The sequence below is a fragment of the Coturnix japonica genome, chromosome 24 (assembly GCF_054131305.1).
Source record: "Coturnix japonica strain WE chromosome 24, WE-NBRP24, whole genome shotgun sequence".
Lineage (NCBI taxonomy): Eukaryota > Metazoa > Chordata > Aves > Galliformes > Phasianidae > Coturnix > Coturnix japonica.
Window position 1 is genome coordinate 8,455,943 of NC_140686.1, and position 17,708 is coordinate 8,473,650.

Sequence of the window (17,708 nt, forward strand, 5' to 3'; positions counted from 1 at the left end):
CAGATTGGTGGGTAAGTTGGCATGGCTGACTGCGTTCCATAGGGGTTGTTATATTCTGCTTTCGGTCTTTCTGCACACCATAAAATCAAGACTCTGTCATTGACCTTACCAATATGGCGGGCACGCTTCGTACTTCGCATGTGCACCGTGAACTATCGCGTTACCCATTGGCACCGCGGGACAAAACTACGCATGCGCAATCTGTAGGCTTCACAGTACGCATGCGCTGTCTGCTCACTCACGTCCAGGAAGTGACGCCATCGCGTCCTGCGCGCGGCGGAAGTGGAGCGGCGGCCATCTTTATTGCCGGCAATAGTGTTCCATAGGGGTTCGATGCCGGCAGAGAAGATGGCGGTGGACGGTCCCGAGCAGGTAGAGCCGGGCGGGCGGTGCTCACGGCCGGCTGGGGGGGTAAGGGTGAGGCGGGCTAGGCCGGCCTGGTGTCGGCTGTGGGGCTGTGTGGGGATAGGGCCGATCGCGGCCTACTGGGCGCTATGACTCGGCGGGACCCGGGGTGGGGGGGGGTGGGAGTGTGAGGGAAGGGGGGGGGGCGAGGCCTTGGGATGGGGCTGATCCGACCTTAACGTGTGCCCCGGTGGAGGCAACACCGGAGGCCCGGGTTCGAATCCCCCCTGTGGCGCAAGTGGTAGAAGTGCCGCTCTGCTACAGGCTCGAATCCCGGGGGTTGGACTCGATGATCTCTAAGGTCCCTTCCAACCCGCACGAGACTGTGATACTGTGATATGATAATGTTCTGCAGATGGAGATGGACGATGGGAAGGGCGGCACTGGGCTGCGGCAGTATTACCTGTCCAAGATCGAGGAGCTGCAGGTGAGCTGGGACACGGCTGTTATGAGGAAACACTGAGAGAGTTGGGTTTGTTCAGCCTGGACAAGAGAAGGTTGCGGTGTGACCTCACTGCAGCCTTTCAATACCTGAAGGGAACTTACTCTTCCCTTAAACTCTTGGAAAGGGCTGACAATAGCAGGACACGGGGAAATGGTTTTAAGTTAAAAGAGGGAAGATTTAGGTTGGATGTTAGGGGGAAGTTCTTCACTAGGAGAGTGGTTAGGCCCTAGAACAGGCTGCCCAGGGAGGTTGTGGATGCCCCGTCCTTGGAGGTGTTCAAGGCCAGGTTGGACGGGGCCCTGGGCAACCTGATCTATGGGGTCTCTATGGGGTCTCTATGGGGATCTATGAGGCCTATGGGGATCTGTGGGGTCTATGGGGCCTGTATGGGGATTTATGGGGTCTCTATGGGGTCTATGGGGTCTCTATGGGGATCTATGGGGTCTCTGTGGGGTCTATGGGGTCTCTATGGGGATCTATGGGGCCTGTATGGGTCTCTATGGGGATCTATGGGGTCTATGGGGTCTCTATGGGGTCTCTATGGGGATCCATGGGGTCTATGGTGTCTCTATGGGGATCTATGGAGTCTCCTGGGCAACCTGATGTAGTAAAGGTGTATGTTTGGTGGCCCTGCCAGGCAGGGGGGTTGGAACTACATGATCCTTGAGATCCCTTCCAACCCGGGTCATTCTGTGATTCTCTGTGACATTAAACATCGCCCATTTAAAGCCTTCTGCCATGGGTTGTGTGTCCTTAACCAGCTTCTGGCCTTGGGTACCTCCCACCCGCCGCCTCGGGGCTTTACAGCCCTCAGAGAAGATTGTTTCTTCATAACAACCGGTCTGAGTTTTCCTTCTTGTAGTTTAAGGTTCTTCCTCCTTCTCATGCCTTTATTAGACACCACAAAGTCAGTCTAACTCCTGCTTTTAAGCTCCTTACACATAGTGGAAGGCTGTAATGAGGTCTCCCCACAACCAAGGTGTTGTTTAGCTGTTCCCAGTAGGGTTTGGCTCATTATGTTGTGCTGGGAAGGGCCATGTTTCTCTCCTGCTATCTCCATGTATCTCCCAGGACAATAACTGCCTTTGTTTCTCATGCTGGAGCTGCTCACGGCTGCTGTGTGTGCTCTGAGCCATGTAGGATGCTGAGAACTTACCAAAGCTCCTTTCCTCCCGCAGCTCATAGTGAATGAGAAGAGCCAGAACCTGCGGCGCTTGCAAGCGCAGAGAAACGAGTTGAACGCTAAAGGTAAAGCTCAGTTCCTCTCAGCATCCTTAACCTGAGTTTCTATTGGCCAGCCCTGATGTGGGGGCACCCAGCTGGGGGGTGCTGCCCCCTCAGTGTGGGGCTTTGGGTCTCCCCGTTTGCCTGCTGATGTCCCATTCTCTCCACAGTGCGGCTGTTGAGGGAGGAGCTGCAGCTGCTGCAGGAGCAGGGCTCTTATGTGGGAGAGGTGGTGAGAGCTATGGACAAGAAGAAGGTGCTTGTGAAGGTATGGAGCTGAGTTACCATGGTGCAGGATGGATTGTCCCCTTGTCCCTGCAAGAGCACGAGCTCTGCAGAGGGTTTAGCAAGTAGAAAAGCATGAAGTGAGAGGTCTTTCTCTGAGGGTAGGAGGGCTGTGAGGTGTTTGGGTGGTGGCTGAGCTTTAGGGCCCCTTCCTGGTGTGGTTGGTGAGATGTGCAGCCAGGATTCTTGAAGGATAAAGTAAGTTTAGTGGTGTGAATTGCTGTGTTCCAGGTTCACCCAGAAGGGAAATTCGTGGTGGATGTTGACAAGAACATTGACATTAATGATGTGAGTGTTTAGGGGCTGTGGGAGGGGCATCGTGGCTCCTTTCTCCCCATTGATTGTCCCCTTCTCTGGTGTGGGGCCACATGGAAGGGCCCAACACTGAGCTCTCCCCTCTGCTCTCAGCGCAGGTGACCCCAAACTGCCGCGTGGCCCTACGCAACGACAGCTACACGCTGCACAAGATCCTGCCCAACAAAGTGGACCCTCTGGTGTCTCTGATGATGGTGGAGAAGGTCCCGGATTCCACTTACGAGATGATCGGAGGGTTGGACAAGCAGATAAAAGAGATCAAGGAAGTGATTGAGCTGCCAGTCAAGCACCCTGAGCTCTTTGAGGCGCTGGGGATTGCTCAGCCCAAGGTAAGTCCTATTTGGAGTTCACTATGTGTGGCTGCTTACCCAGCAGTGGTGCTGAGCCTCATCCCCTGGTGCTTTCAGGGTGTGCTGCTCTATGGACCCCCTGGCACTGGCAAGACCCTGCTGGCCAGAGCTGTGGCCCATCACACCGACTGCACCTTCATCCGCGTGTCAGGCTCCGAACTGGTGCAGAAATTCATTGGTGAAGGTAAAGCAGAGTGGCATGAAGCTGCTTCTTGTGCCAGTGTGACCTGTAGGAATCTGATGGTTCTGGATGCTCTTGGGACTGGCCTGTAGGGGATGAGTGTCTTCTGCATGGGGTGCTGGGCAGGCTGAGGGTGCACAATATGAGGCTTTGCTTCCTGCAGGTGCCCGCATGGTGCGGGAGCTGTTTGTGATGGCCCGGGAACACGCTCCCTCCATCATCTTCATGGATGAGATCGACTCCATCGGCTCCTCCCGCCTGGAGGGTGGCTCTGGTGGGGACAGCGAAGTGCAGCGCACGATGCTGGAGCTCCTCAACCAGCTCGATGGTTTTGAGGCCACCAAGAACATTAAGGTAGGGGGTGCTGGGGGACTGGTTGAAGCCTGAGCTGTCTGGGGATGGGGCAGTGCCCTGCTTGGCCCCATGATCATAGCGGGGTGACTATTGTGGTGACAGTGGCTGTTCTGCTGCAGGTGATCATGGCCACCAACCGGATCGACATCCTGGACTCAGCTCTGCTGCGCCCTGGTCGCATCGACAGGAAGATCGAGTTCCCCCCTCCCAATGAGGAGGTTGGTGGGTGGCCCCACAATTGGCCTGGGGTCTCTTTTGGTCCCCTGCTGTCCTCACCCTCTCCATAGGGAGACCACATTGTCCCTAGCCCTGTCAGGGTACGATTCCTGTGGCTTCTCCCCTTGTTTCAATGCTGTTGTTCCCCTTTCCAGGCCCGCCTGGATATCCTCAAAATCCACTCTAGGAAAATGAACCTGACGCGTGGCATCAACCTGAGGAAGATTGCAGAGCTGATGCCAGGGGCTTCAGGTGCAGAAGTGAAGGTGAGCTGGGTCCTGCAGCAGCCCTGGGCGGGGGGGGGGGTCCCATATGTGCTCTTTGTCTTCACTTGTTGGGAGCTCTGGGGTCATCTGAACCACCTCTGTCCTTACAGGGGGTGTGCACAGAAGCTGGCATGTATGCACTGAGGGAGAGGCGGGTGCACGTCACACAGGAGGACTTTGAAATGGCTGTTGCCAAGGTAAGTGCTGCAGAGGAGCTGCTGGCTGCTTCATCTCAGGTCCAGGAGGCAGAAATACTTGGCAGTGTTTGGCAGGACCTGGGGCTGAACAACAGTGCTAAGGGCAATAGGTTGGGGAGGGGATGGCCTGTCCTGAGGGGTGAAGAGCTCTAGTGCAGGGCTGAAGGTTGCTTTTAAAGGCAGTTTTTGGAGTTGAAGGTTAAAGGGAACTGTGTGTTGGGTACTAACTGTCCCTTCCTTATACCCAGGTGATGCAGAAGGACAGCGAGAAGAACATGTCCATCAAGAAGCTGTGGAAGTAAGGGTGAGCTGGGGCCTGTGTTGTCTAATAAAGTGCTGCTTTATCCACATCTATGCACTGATTTGGGTACAGGGGCTGCAGCACTTTTTTGCTGGAAGGAACCCCACCACACACACACGCACAGAACTGCTGCTAACTGGTTTTATTAGAAAATAATCCAAAACAGACAAAACGGTTACGCAAGAGGCAGAGCAGGCACCCCTGAGCCATAACACCCTAGGAATATGTAAACACACCCCCCCCCCCCCCTCTGCCTGCGACTGCCCAGAGGAAGCTGGGCTGCCCTACAAAGAAAACATAGGCATGGGGCCAGCAGGGTAAGGCACTTCAGTGGGGCTGGTGGGTGGTGCACTGTCCCCTCATCCCCAGTGCAGTGGCCCCACACTCAGCCCCTTGCCCCAAACATCTCCAGTTCTCAGAGCCCTGGGGAAGGGGAAAGGGGGGGAGAAGCTGCTGCCTGCAGGTTCCTGGGGACAGAGCTACCCCCCCATACCTCGTCTCAAACACAGGACAAGTGTAAAACAACAGGGGGGGTGGAGTAATCAACTGATTGTCAAGAACCCAACACTAAAAACTCAGTTACATACAAAAAGAACAGCTTGGGCTGGACGAGCCCACCGACAACACCACGAGTCACTGCATAGTTTGAGGTGATTGAGTGCAGGAAGAGGAACTCTAATATATTAATCAAATACAAACCCACTGTACAAAATGTTATTTTTTTTTTCCTTTTTCTTTTTTTTTTTCTTTTTTCTTTTTATAAAACCTGTTCACAAAAATAGTGCAAAAAAACATCGGGCACCAGCAGCAGGGCTGGCATTTGGAATGACAAACTTTGGTTAAAAGAGAGAGGGGGGCAGGGCTGAGCCTGCCCTCACGGTGGTAGGGGAGGGCTGGCAGGGCAGGCAGCAATGCCAGGAGGGGGCTTTGGCCAGAGGCAGGGCAAGGAGGGGATGGGGGCAGACAGCGTGCTGGCATCCATTGCTACAGGGAGAGGCAAACTGCAAGATGCAAAAGCAAGGACGTGTTAATGCAGCAGGATTTGGGGTAGGGAGAATTAGGGACCCTCTGCTGCTCTGCCTGTGGCGAGAGCTTCCTGGCTGAGGGGAGCCCAGGGGTACGAGAGGTTCCAAATCCCTCCAGGCACGTAGGGTTTGTGCAAGTGCTGTATTTGATTCCAGTAAGAAGTACCGACAGGCTCAGGCAGCAGGGAGAGGAGGAGGAACAGCTCCTGAGCCCTGCTGGCCTCTTAAGTGAGGCGGATCCCAAGCACTTGTTCCAGTTCCTGCCGACGCTGCTGGACCTGGAGGAGGCGAGGGAGGTCAGGCAGGGCTTGGGGCAGGCCCTGTCCCTCTCTGAGCACCAACTCCTTCCATACAAGCAGTCCCTGCTCCCTGTTTTCAGCCTCCCTGCTGCCATCTCAGCCCAGAGGAGCACCCCGCCAGCACAGCACAGAACCCACCTTGGCAAAGATGTGTCTGCCCACAGCCTCCTGGGCCCAGGGCTGTTGGTAAAACTCAGCTCGTCGCTCCTCCTCAGGATTCCCAATCACATCTGTTATGATCTAAGCAAAGCATAAGGGAGAGCATAAGGTGAGCGCTATGGCTGGCCCCTGCTCAGCCTCCCTGCCTCTCGCCCTGCCCTACCCTCGACATTTTTACCTTGAGGTCCCTCCTCTGTGATTTGATCCACTCCTGGATGAAATCCTGCGGGTTGTTGCTGAAGCTCAGCATGAAATCACGCTGTGTCTTCAGCTGGTTGATGGATTCGATGGTCTCATGGATCTGCAGAGATGACAGAAGGTGAGAGAGGCAGGTGGAACAACTACATGGGACCTGGAGTTCATGGAAGCCCCCAAACCAAGACACAGCTGGCACCAAACCCCCCCAGTTCAGATAGGGGGGAGCCCCTCACCTTGGCATCCAGTGAGGCGATCTCCTGCTGGTTGGTGGTGGAAGCCAAGAAGTTGCTCATCTGAGCTTTCAGGGGATCATCCACCTCCACGTCGATGTCGTAGCAGGCCGTCTTCTTCTGGTCATTGGGGTCCACGCTGGAAGGAGGCAGAGTGTTGAGGAGGAGGCAGATCAACCACCCTCAAAAGCAATACAAGGACTGCCCCAAGGAGCTCCTGAAGTTATTGGGCTGATTTTTCCCCTCCCAACAACCTCTGTACTCACTGCTGTTCTGAGATGGACATCTCACAGCACCTGCAGCCCTGCATCCTCATCAAAGAGTTACCACCCATTGCTCCATGCAGCCCAGCCCCCCCAAAGGGGGTATTGCCCAGCACTCCCACAGCCCTACCTGATGGTGTGGTTGATGATGATGGGATCCGGGTGCTGCAGGAGCCCTGCTAACTTCATGGGGATCTCAGAGAAGCGCATACGGACACAGTTGAAGATCTGGAGGGGTAAAAGCAGAGCATTTAGCTGCCAGTATCAGGGGCTCCTTCCACCCACCCACCTGAGCAGGAACAAGGTTTTGCTCAACCTTGCTTTGTGCATGCCAAGCTGATAGTTGCACAACAGAGCATGGGGAGGGGGACAGTGACCACTCCAAGCCAGGAACAAATGCTTTTCTTGGCTTTGAAGGATGGGGAATGGTGCTCTCCTCCCCAGCAGGGACCCACATAGAAACAAGAGGGCAAGGGCATCCCAGAGGGAGGTGAAGGAGAGCCGTGGACTCACCTGTCGGAAGTAGCGGTTGCAGTTGATGTACTCCTTCTCGTGGCTGTCCTGCAGCTTGTTGTGCTTGATGTACAGCCAGAGCGCCTGCATGATGCTGGCACGGGTCTGGGTGTGCACCCCCAGCAGGCGAGCCAGGCGAGGGTCCAGTTTGTATTGTGGTGGCTGCAGGGACATGCAGAATTAAGGGCATGTTTGGCATGTGGCCCTTCAGTGAGCACAGTGTCCTGCACAGCCCTCGTGCTGCTGCAGGCTGAGGGCTCATTCCTAGAGCTCCTCTCCACTGCTTTCTGTCCCTGTTCTGTATCACAGCACATTACCCAACTGCCTCCCTCATTCAAGACCCTCCCCAGCTTGTTTCAGCCCACTCAGCTGTGCTGGAGGGCAGCATGGCACTGCTAACGCCTTACCTGGTGATCCAGCATCAGCAGCAGGGTGCACTTCACATTGACATCGCCAGGACGCTTCACTTGGAAGCCATCAGTCTCCTGGGTCGTGGGCAGACGGTGCCACTAGGAATAAAGGGACACTGTTTAACTTGGTTTCACCAACACTGATGAGCTCCAGCCCAGCTGTAGGCAGTTCAGGTGGACTACGGGAGCACTGGATTGGGCTGAATGCTTGATTCCAATTGCTCAAACAGCTCCCAGAGTCACTGTGGGATCACAGTCCTGCTTCACCCACTATAGGGGCTCGATGCCACAGCAGCTCTCACAAACCATCCCACCTAATGGGGATTTACCTCCAACAAGGGGGTATCACCACAGGAATCAGTATTTGCCATAAGTACAGTCACAAAACTGAAGGAGCCTGGGGCTGCCCAAGCCATCCATCAGAGCAGATGCCTCCCAGCTCCACCCATGGACACGAGGGAGTTAAGAACCAACCCTGGGGCTATCATGGAGCAAGCAGCCTGCAGCTGGGAGCCATCCAGGTGAGAGGGGCTGGGCTGGCCTCACCGGGCTGCCAGCCAGCACCACTGAGCTGCAAACTGCAGCCTAGGAAGTACAGCAACGTGATCCTCGGGGATGGCTCAGCACTGCTGGGTAAGCAGGGCTACCTCCCATTGCACTGAACAGCTCTCATCCCTCCTGGGGTGCAGCCCCGCAGTGCAGCCAAGGACATCTCACCTCCACCAAATGGTTGTCTGGCCCGTACAGCTCTTTGTCCAGCTCGATGACGAGGCTCTTGAAAAAGGAGGAGAACTTCCTCTTCTGTTTGCTTGGCTGCAAAACATTGCGTGCGAGGCTTGGCCTTGATGCTGCCAACACCATGGAGGGCCCCAGCCCAAAACACCGCCTGCCTCCAGCAGCCAGGGAGAAAAAGGCTGCATCTATCCCAGCCAGGCTCTCAGCACAGAGCACCAGAGCTCTCAGCCCTCCTCCCACTGCCACGTTGATCCCTGCCCAGATCCTTACGTCCTCCAGCAGTTTGCCCTCCACGCGTAGCTCCCAAGAGGCCACACGCTCACCACCCTCCCCTTCTTCTTTGGCCGGGGTGAAAGTGTTGGAGATGTAAATCCTCAGCTTCCGCTTTTGCTGTGGAATAGGAAAACAAAGAGTGGGGATGCTTGGAGCGAGAGGATGGCTGCAAGCTCCCATTTCCTACCTCTACCCTCCCTCAGCTGCTTGCCCTCCTGGCCAGCCACGCACCGTCAGTGGTTTCTTGATGGCCTCTTGAATCTCCATCCTCTTCCGAGCGATGGTTTGGTCCAGCTTGCGCTCAAAGGCCAGGAGGTCCATGTAGGCCTGAGATTCTGGGACAAGCTCCCGGATCTATCAAATGATAAAAGTCAGTCCCTCATGTGCTGAAGGTGGTGCTGCATCCCATTTCAAGCCCAGCATCTTTACCAGCCCACAGAGCTGCACTGATTGGAGCTTGTCACTGTACCTGCTCCACATCACAGGCAGGGATTATAACCCTGCATTGTCAAGAGGAACCCCAAGAGAAAAGCTTGGGAATGACCAGAGGTCTGCATCGCAAGCCAGGGCTGCTCCCTGCTCACCCAAAGCCCTGCTTGTTTTAACTGTGCACATCCCTCTCTCTAACCTACAAGACTGAAACGTTCCAGGCATTTCATCCAATTCATCATGCAGCACGAGGTTCAATGAGATCGTCCTACCATGGGGGTTTCATCGTCAACTCCTTCCATGCACCAAAGTGACACTCACCCTCTGTGGCAGGACTTTGTCAGCCATCTTCCTCCTCTTCACCCTGCAATTAGAATGAAGTAAAAGAAATCATCCTGCAGCAACCTCAGGACACTGCAGATCTCATTGGCTGCCTGTCTTGGGGGACACAGCGTGGGGGCTCTTTTGGCCCCACCCAGGCCATGCATGGGGCCAGGCTTTGGGGAGTGCTGTGATGCCATGGGGATGGATCAGTTCAAGCCAGGTTCCAAGATCCTACTGCAGCAAACAACGTGATCCAAGGGGAAATGCCCCCATCAGCTACAGGACAGGCATTTCAGAACTGCAGGAAGGGAATGAAGAAAGGCTGTAAAAGCAACTAATAGCAGAAACCTTGGAAGCAAGTGGATAAGACACTGTACCCCAGGAACAGAGAGAAACACATGGGAAAATGCTCTCTTACTTGGCCCCATTTTTCACAGTTACGTTATAGCCCAGCATGCACAGGACAGTTCCTTTCCCTTGACAGTACCTAAAGCAACAGGGCAGCAAATGTGGCACTAAAATGTGGCACTACTGCTGCCATCCTGAGGCATCCCAGGATTTGGCCACTAAGGGCTGGTGCTGCCACCCTTATAATCCCCTTCCTTCCACAGCCAGTCAGGAGCAGGGAAGCTCAGCAGAGCTCTGTGCACAGCCCTGAGCTCCCCAGCACAGCTGATCCCACGCAGCCACAGCTTTATCCAGCTGCTGACGTCCCTGTTCAGTGGGCGAGGACCCATCAGCCTTGTGTCCTTAATCCCCAGCTTGCTCTGGAGCACAGAATGGATGCACAGCCCTGGCATAGAGACACTGGTCACTCCCTGCAAAGGGATCATAAAGCCATCAGCCTCACTGTGCAGCAAGGGCAGGGAACAGGACCAGAACATCCATTAGGACTGAGGGACCCTGAGGAATAACCTCCAGTAATCTAGAAGCCCTCACAGAAACAGGAACAGAGCAGAGGGATTAGCAGCATCATAAACAAGCGAGGAGCTGCTGGCAAAACCTCATGGCTCACAGAGACCATCCCAAGTAAACAGCCACAGATCTGGGGAGGATCCCTGCAACCTGCCAGAAGCTCTCTGCAGTTCTGCCTGTCTCCTTCCAGGGCTGGGAATTGAGTGTCCATCTATCTCTGTGCCTGCCCAGGACAGCACAAAGCCCCTGAGAACAGGGAATGGTTCTGACAAGCTGCTGCTTAAGCTAAAGCATTCAGCTGTTTGGTTAGCATTGGGGAGATCAGAGCATGGGGAAGCTGCATGCCAAGTGATGCACCCCAGCCTGACCCACCACCCCAGCACTGAGCCCTGGCTGCTTTCCCACCAGCTGCGGTGCCAACAACTGGGCCATGTTGTAGGTTTTAGTGGAGAAATGCAACCAGAAAACAGCAACCAGATGTAGAGAGTGAACCCCTCCGCTCCAGACTGGCTGAGGGTGCTCCTGTGTCAGCCCTTACCCTCTCCTCTGGGTGGCCATGGGTGGCTGGGACTGGGGAGCCAGCAGACGCTTCCTGAAGGGATCCATCATGGACTGTGGCAGGCCGGGTCGCAGTGGGGATGCTGCTCCATATGGGGGTGCTCCTGGAGGTCCCACTTGCAGCCCTGCCATGGGCATACGGCTGCCTGGTGGCATCCCGGGGCGCTGGCAGGGGAGAGAGAGACAAGAGAGGGGGGTGTTAAACATGGGCCCCTTAACCAGGGCAAGGACATCAGGAGGGTGGCCTTCATTCCTGATGGATGTAGTGCTGAATCCTTTCACTTCCAGGCACCTACACAGGGCGTTTACAACCCCCCCCCCCCGTGGGATGTTTAACTTCTGTTGCATGAATTCCAGCCTGGAGCAGTTCTTGTGGTCTCTATCTCCAGCATCAGCAGCTGACTCTGGGTCTGCCCCATGCACAGCCCTTGTGTGCTCAACAAAAGCTCCCAGCACCCCACTGCTGCTCAGCCCTACTTGCTCCAGCACGCTCTGCCTGCTCTCTGTTATTCTCTGATCCTCCAGCTCCCCCCTGGCAAGGAACTGGTGAAGCTGGGAAAGCCACCGAGCCAGCAGAACAGCATTTCTTCCCCTCTGCAGGTTCCCTGACATGCCAAGACAATTCCTGCAGCTCCCCTGCTGCCTTCTGACCCACATCCTGCAGACAGACACAGAGCTTCGGTGCACAGGAGCTAGCAAAGCCAACTCGTTATCCCAAAGGGGCCAGGAGTCCAGCAAGGAGAGCTCAGCCGCAGGCAATGCTGCAGGCTGACGAGCTTATCTGCATGTAGGCATTAATTCCAGTGCAAATCCCACATAAGATCACCAGCAGCAGCCAGCCTGGCCTCAGCAGCTTTTAAAGGCAGGCTCAGAGCCACACTGTGGGTGCTTGGAGCCAAAACCCACTCACCTCCTTCATTGGAATAGCCCAAAAGCCTATAAATGCAAACAACAGAATTGCTGAGGCTGCTGGACAATATATGAACAGCTCTTGCTCCACAGTCCATAGCCACGGGCATCCCTCCCAAGTGCCAAACCCAGCAGGAAACCCCCAAAATACACCAGCTTCAGCATGGAGGAGCATTCCACAGCTGGAAAGCCAAAGAGCAGCAGCCCAGGAGGTGGCAGGATGGGGACTGCAGGAGGAATTCATCAAGTACACGCACGAAACCCATTGCACAACCATCTGCTGCTTTCACCTTTGCTTGGCTTCCCTTTGAAGCTGCTCGCCAACCTGCCTGAGCTACGAGGCACACAAGCTTTTCCTAACAGCCCCCAGATGTTTTGCTCCCTTTGATCAGCCCCGTTTTTGGCAATGCCTCGCTGCAAACAGGGCTGCACAGGCTTTGTCTGCAGGGTTCTGCTCGCTGCAAGGCACTGCCTGGGGCTGTGCATGGCTACAGCAGGATGGGCGCTGCAGGAACCGTGTTGATTTGCCTGCAAGGGCTAATGGAGAACAAACGGGCAAGAAAAGAGGCTGTGACACTTGTGATTAGCAGCAAAGACATATGGAAACCCTCAGAACGGAGTCATTTCGCCTTTTTTCCCCTCCAATAGGAAAAAAGGGAAGGGGGAATCCTCCATGTGCATCTATTTCTCAGTTTGCCCTCAAGATTTGCAATGGAAAAGTGTCTGAGCAAAGCAAGGCAGCCTTTGCTGTGGCCATGCAGTCCTGCTAAGGGCAAACAGCCCCCTCGGCTCTGGACACGCAAACACAGCACAGCCATAAATCCCCAGCTAAGCCATTAAGCAGCATTACAGCCCCAGCAGGGTGAAGCCTCCAGCACCCTTGAGAAGCCCTGCAAATTGAGCAGGATGCAAAGAGGGCTTAAATTCAGGAAATTTTATTAGAGCAGCTCAAATGGTGACCTTCCTTATATCCTTCCTGGCTAACAGATATCCTCTCCCCTTCATTTGGGGCAGCACTGTGGTCCTACCCCTATCAGATGCTTCTTCATCCTCCCCTCTCTGCCCCACAACCTCCTCCTCTTCCTCCTCCCACCACCAACAGGGCGGACAAAGGGCAAAATCTCGCAAGCAGGAAAGAGCTGGATGGCATCCAGCCCTCCCCACAGAGAATGAGTAGAGCCATTTGGAAATGGGACAAAAAACAGCTTGTTTCTGTTCCCTGCCAAAGCTGGAAGAACGAATCGGGCTGGCCGCGGAGCAGAGGTTCATCCCAGGTCAGTGCACAGGCCTCTTGCATTTGGGGAGCTCTGTTTAGAGTCAGCTTCAATTGGAGCAAGCAGGGGCTGGAATGCTTCTTGATGGACAGTCTGCAGCATGACAGGAGCATTGCAGCGTGCCAAAGGCCTCTTCTTGAGGAAGGACAGGCCAGAAAGCAGATGCTGGTAGCAGAAAGGGGGAAATAAAGGAGGGTGGGGTGGTGAGCAGCCATAACATTGAAGGATAGATCTGCAAGAAGGGTGAAGATTACGCTGGAAGAAAAGCAGTAAGTCAGAAATCAGCCTCTCTCCAGAACCCAGCAGTGAGGGGGTGCTGCACAAACCTCCTGCACTGAGCTCACCCCTCCCACTGTGGCAATGCCAGGACCACGAGCAGGGTGTGAGCTCCCCAGCATGCAAGAAGGCTGCAATGCATTGAGCACCAGCAGCTCCCTGCTGGCTCCCCAAGCAGAGCCTTGAGGAAGGCTCATAAAACCCCCCAAACTGCATCGAGCTGTCCTGATGCAATGCCCCATTTCCACTCAGTTTGCTCTTGGCACCCACTAAATAATTGGGGAATGAAAACCCATGTGTGTGTCCTCACCCAAAAGGTGCCGGGGGGCAGCTCTTCCTGCCAGCCCCCCCTGTGCATCCCACATCACTTCCTGCTGTGGTGTGGGCTAAAGCAAACCCTGCCCCAACAACAGGAACCCAGCTCTGCACTGGGCTGCTCAGCCCCAACAAAAGCACTGCTTGGGATGAACTGAAACCCCTGCAGCACACCCCAAAACACTTGCATTGCAAACCCCATCCTGCAAGGGGAGGAGACAAAGTGAACATGAGCAGGAAGCTGTTGCTGCTGGTGAGGCGTCCGTCCTTCGCTGCAAGCTCTTGGATGCAGGCAGGCTGCTGCGATGCTCAGATCAGCTGCAATCCAGTGCTCCAGCAGCAGGAGCCTCAGCTACAAAACTTGGTGAGGAAGCATTAAATTAAAGAGCGGACAGCAAAGCAACAGGCAGCGAAGCCGAGCAGACTGAGGACACGTGCTGGCAACACGTCAAGCACCAGCTGAGATATCTGGGCTCAGGCAAACTTGCCCACGTGTGGCTTTGCAGCTGCAGATGATCCAGGTCATGGGCTGCAAGCAGTGCAGGCTGCAGCGCTCACACCAGGACCCAGCAGCCATGCTGACACTGAAGGGGAAAGGCCACATTAAGTGAAGTTTTCTCAGCAGCTTCCACACCGCAGGGACTTGGCAAGAGAACAGAAGGGATGCACGAGTTACAGCCTGGGACTTTCACCTCGTGCTGATGGCCATGGAGAGCACAGGGTAAGAGGGGGAAGGAGGTGTAAAACAAAGAGCAACCTAAGGAACAGAGGCTGCAGCAGGCAGAGAAAGAACTCAGGGGATTTATGCCTTAAACACAAGCAGGAACAAGGAAGAAAGGTGTTGGGTTCCTGCTTGAAAACGTGGCAGCCTCAAGTAATACAAAGGGGGAAGCAATGGGAAGAGTGGAAAACACTGCTCAGATGTGCAGGGAAAGGCTCTGAGGGTCCCTATGGAGGAAGACAGAGCAAAGGCCTCCAGCAGGAAGCTTTGGAGATGCTCCCACCGAGCAGAACCTCCATGAGCCTTAAGGAGAAACAAAGGGTGCCCTGAGCTCTGCTGCTGCCTGCTTCTATCCAGCACTGAGAGCACAGCATTGCTCTGCTTTGTGTCACGGCTTCATTCTGCTGGATGCTCAGCCTCTGATGAAACCTGCCTTGGAAACAGTCCCCCACTGGGAAGGGTGGGTCATGCAGCAATGCAAGCTGCAGATCCCTGCTGTGTGCTGCACTTCCAGCCTTGCTGCCGTCCCCAGGCCAACCATGGGACAAGCACCCAGCTCTCCTCTCCTAATGGGATCCAGCAGGTCTGTTTGGAAGCAGAAAGCTCCAACTCCTTCCATGCACAGCCACGCTTCCTCCAATATCACTTTGTTAGCAGTTGTTTGGCTTGCAACAGCCCTTCCGTCCCACGGAAATGGGATTCCTGCTTGTCAGCAAGTGCCAATGAAATGCTTTTAACGGGGCACTTCATTAACTCCACTTCTTCTTTTTTTTGCCACTGATCTACGCCAGCAAAGCGACAGCACAGGGCAACCTCAAGGCCATTCTGCACAGCCCCTCCTCCACTGCATCACAGAGCTGAGCCCATTCCCTACCACAGCATCAACCTGATAACTCGGGAAGGATCTCCCAAGCCTGAAACCTCCATTACAACAAACAGAGGGAACTCCTGATGGATTTATGCTAACCTGAGCCTTGGGATGGGGGTGGACACACCACCGTGCAGCTGATCGCCCATTGCATGAACACACTCCCACTCCTTTCTGCTCTGGAAACATCAGTGCTAGAGTGAGTTGTCCTCCCCATTTCCCTTCTTGAGCTGCTGGTGCATAGCCAGGCAGGCAAGGGATGTCAAAGGATTAACATACATTTAATAATCCACTGATTAAAGAGCCCCTAAGCACCCGCTGCCATACATGAGGGCTGCTGTGTTCTCCTAGCCAGCATAATGCAGCAGAAGGAGCCTGACTCACTGGTTACCCCCTGAGAAGTCCTGCGGGCACCGCAGTTTTGACCACTTGGTGGGGAGGAGCTGCTTTAAACAGGCCTGCAAATTGCAAAACAAAAGACAGACCGGATCGATCAGCCCCCAATCCCCTCCCTGTGCCAGCAAACTGCCGGCCAGACACGACAACAACGACTTGCATTACCCAAACACTGCAGCACTGCCATATGCTCCCAGTCTCACCCTACCCCATCCATACGCTCCCAACACCTGCCATGAGTGCAGTATTATGGCCAGCATGGGATAAGGGGGGGGGGTGAAAGCAAACATATGTGCCCCTGTTTACCCACAACAGAGCGATGCCCGCTGGGTTCTGCAACCTGGGAAGGTCGGGATGAAGCCTCCCTATAGCTCTGAGTCACATTACAGCCAATGCAGGGCCCTATTGGCCTGGCTGAGCTCATCTCAGTTTTCACTTCGGGGTTTTTCAGCTTCACGGGTTGTTTCTCCTCCTTTGATACAGCAGTTGGAAATTCCCCCCATGTGGATGACTGGATTTCTTCGGTTTGGAACTCAGAACTCATCGCAGAACGAGGCTTCTCCATAAACAACCCCACAACACGTGGGGGCTGAACCAACAGCAGAAAAGGCAGCAGAAAGAGAGCAGAGTCCACAGCTTCCAGCACTGCAGCGGGTCACATTTACTCCCCTTTATCCCCATTCCTTCCCTTTAACGTTCACCATCACAGCTCCATCTCCGGAGCTGGAAATGCACAAGGATGGCTGTGATGGACCCTCCTGGGCCAGGACCCCCACAGCACAGCCTGGGGGGGTACGGGACCACCTCCATAGGGCAGAACACTTCTCCGTTAACTTTTTAATGGGGGTGGGGGGCCAGGACAGCCGCCCCTATGGAGCCCCGCTCCCCCCCCACCGCCAGGGCCCCACGTTCAGGAAGCAGCGCCGCTTCCTCCGGGCCCAAAAGGCCTCTGAACCCCCACGGCCCCTTTGGAGGCCTCTAAGTAACCCCCCAATCCCACCTCCCACCTCCCATCCCCAATACAGAGCACAGAGCCGCCCCCCGCCCGCCCTCACCTGGTACTGCGCTCCCGAAGGCCCCATCGGACGATATCCCGGAGCGGCCCCGGAGGCCGGAGTCGGGTTGGGGCCTCTCATCATACCGGGTCCGGGCCCTGGAGGAGGAGGAGCGGCGGAGCCGGAGGGAGGCAGAGGGCTGAGAGGGAAAGCTCCACGGGCGGCCATGGCGGTGCTGGACCGGGCAGAACCGAACCGGGCCGGGCCTAAAGCTGGGGGGGCGGCCCGGCGCTGTTTACTCGGAAGCGGCGGCGCCCGGAGCGGAGGGAGCGCGCGGCGTGAGAAGCCACGCCCCCCACCCCCGATAAGCCACGCCCCCTCCCCCGATAAGCCACGCCCACTCCAATAAGCCACGCCCACTCCACTAAGCCACGCCCCTCCGCTAAACCACGCCCTCAGAGAAAAAAGCCACGCCCCCCGATAACCCACGCCCCGATAAGCCACACCCGTTCACGCCCTATCCTATAAGCCACGCCCTCCACTAAAGCCACACCCTTCACTAAGCCACGCCCCACCCAATAAGCCACGCCCCAAAGCAAAAGCCACGCCTCCGATAAGCCACACCCCGTTCACTAAGCCACGCCCCCTCCGATAAAACCACGCCCCTTCCACTAAGCCACGCCCCCAGAGCAAAGCCACGCCCCCCAATAAACCACGCCCATCCACTAAGCCAAGCTAACTCCAATAAGCCACGCCCCTTCCACTAAGCCACGCCCCCTTCAATAAGCTACGCCCCTTCCAATAATCCACGCCCCTCCGCTAAGCCACGCCCCCAGAGCAAAGCCACGCCCCCTCTGCCAAGCCACACCCCCTCAAAAGCCGCCACTAAGCCACGCCCCCTCCAATAAGCCACACCACTTCACTAAGCCACGCCCCTTCACTAAGCCACGCCCCCTCTGTGTGGCCACGCCCCTTAAACAAAGCCCCGCCCACTTGTGAGGCCCCGCCCCCATTGGCTGTATGTGTGCACATGTGTGTGATTGTGTGCACATATCTCTGCCAGCATGTGTGTGTTTGCATGTTT

The 17,708-nt window shown here is 55.6% G+C and overlaps 2 protein-coding genes across 3 annotated transcripts; one reads left to right on the plus strand and one right to left on the minus strand.

Moving 5' to 3' along the window:
• The first annotated feature begins 275 nt into the window (after positions 1–275).
• Positions 276–4,588, plus strand: PSMC5 (proteasome 26S subunit, ATPase 5). Of its 2 annotated transcripts, none has more exons than XM_085523558.1 (12): positions 276–372; positions 670–832; positions 2,029–2,098; positions 2,245–2,342; positions 2,591–2,647; positions 2,773–3,003; positions 3,082–3,208; positions 3,369–3,559; positions 3,679–3,777; positions 3,931–4,041; positions 4,152–4,238; positions 4,487–4,588. In XM_085523558.1, the coding sequence occupies exons 2-12, from the start codon at positions 761–763 to the stop codon at positions 4,538–4,540; spliced, it is 1,197 nt and encodes a 398-aa protein (XP_085379684.1). In that variant the 5' UTR covers positions 276–372; positions 670–760; the 3' UTR covers positions 4,541–4,588. The 2 variants fall into 2 exon arrangements, with proteins under 2 accessions (XP_085379684.1, XP_015741018.1); XM_015885532.2 differs by having other exon boundaries at positions 761–832.
• Positions 4,589–4,666: 78 nt separating this feature from the next.
• On the minus strand, positions 4,667–16,987 carry SMARCD2 (SWI/SNF related BAF chromatin remodeling complex subunit D2). The gene is made up of 13 exons (XM_015885531.3): positions 16,685–16,987; positions 10,851–11,035; positions 9,395–9,437; positions 8,876–8,998; positions 8,642–8,761; positions 8,354–8,449; positions 7,634–7,735; positions 7,227–7,388; positions 6,844–6,941; positions 6,454–6,589; positions 6,201–6,323; positions 6,002–6,103; positions 4,667–5,842 (listed from the first exon to the last, which is right to left on the minus strand). Exons 1-13 carry the CDS (start codon positions 16,850–16,852, stop codon positions 5,789–5,791), a joined length of 1,512 nt encoding a protein of 503 aa, XP_015741017.1. The 5' UTR covers positions 16,853–16,987; the 3' UTR covers positions 4,667–5,788.
• Between the last annotated feature and the right edge of the window lie 721 nt (positions 16,988–17,708).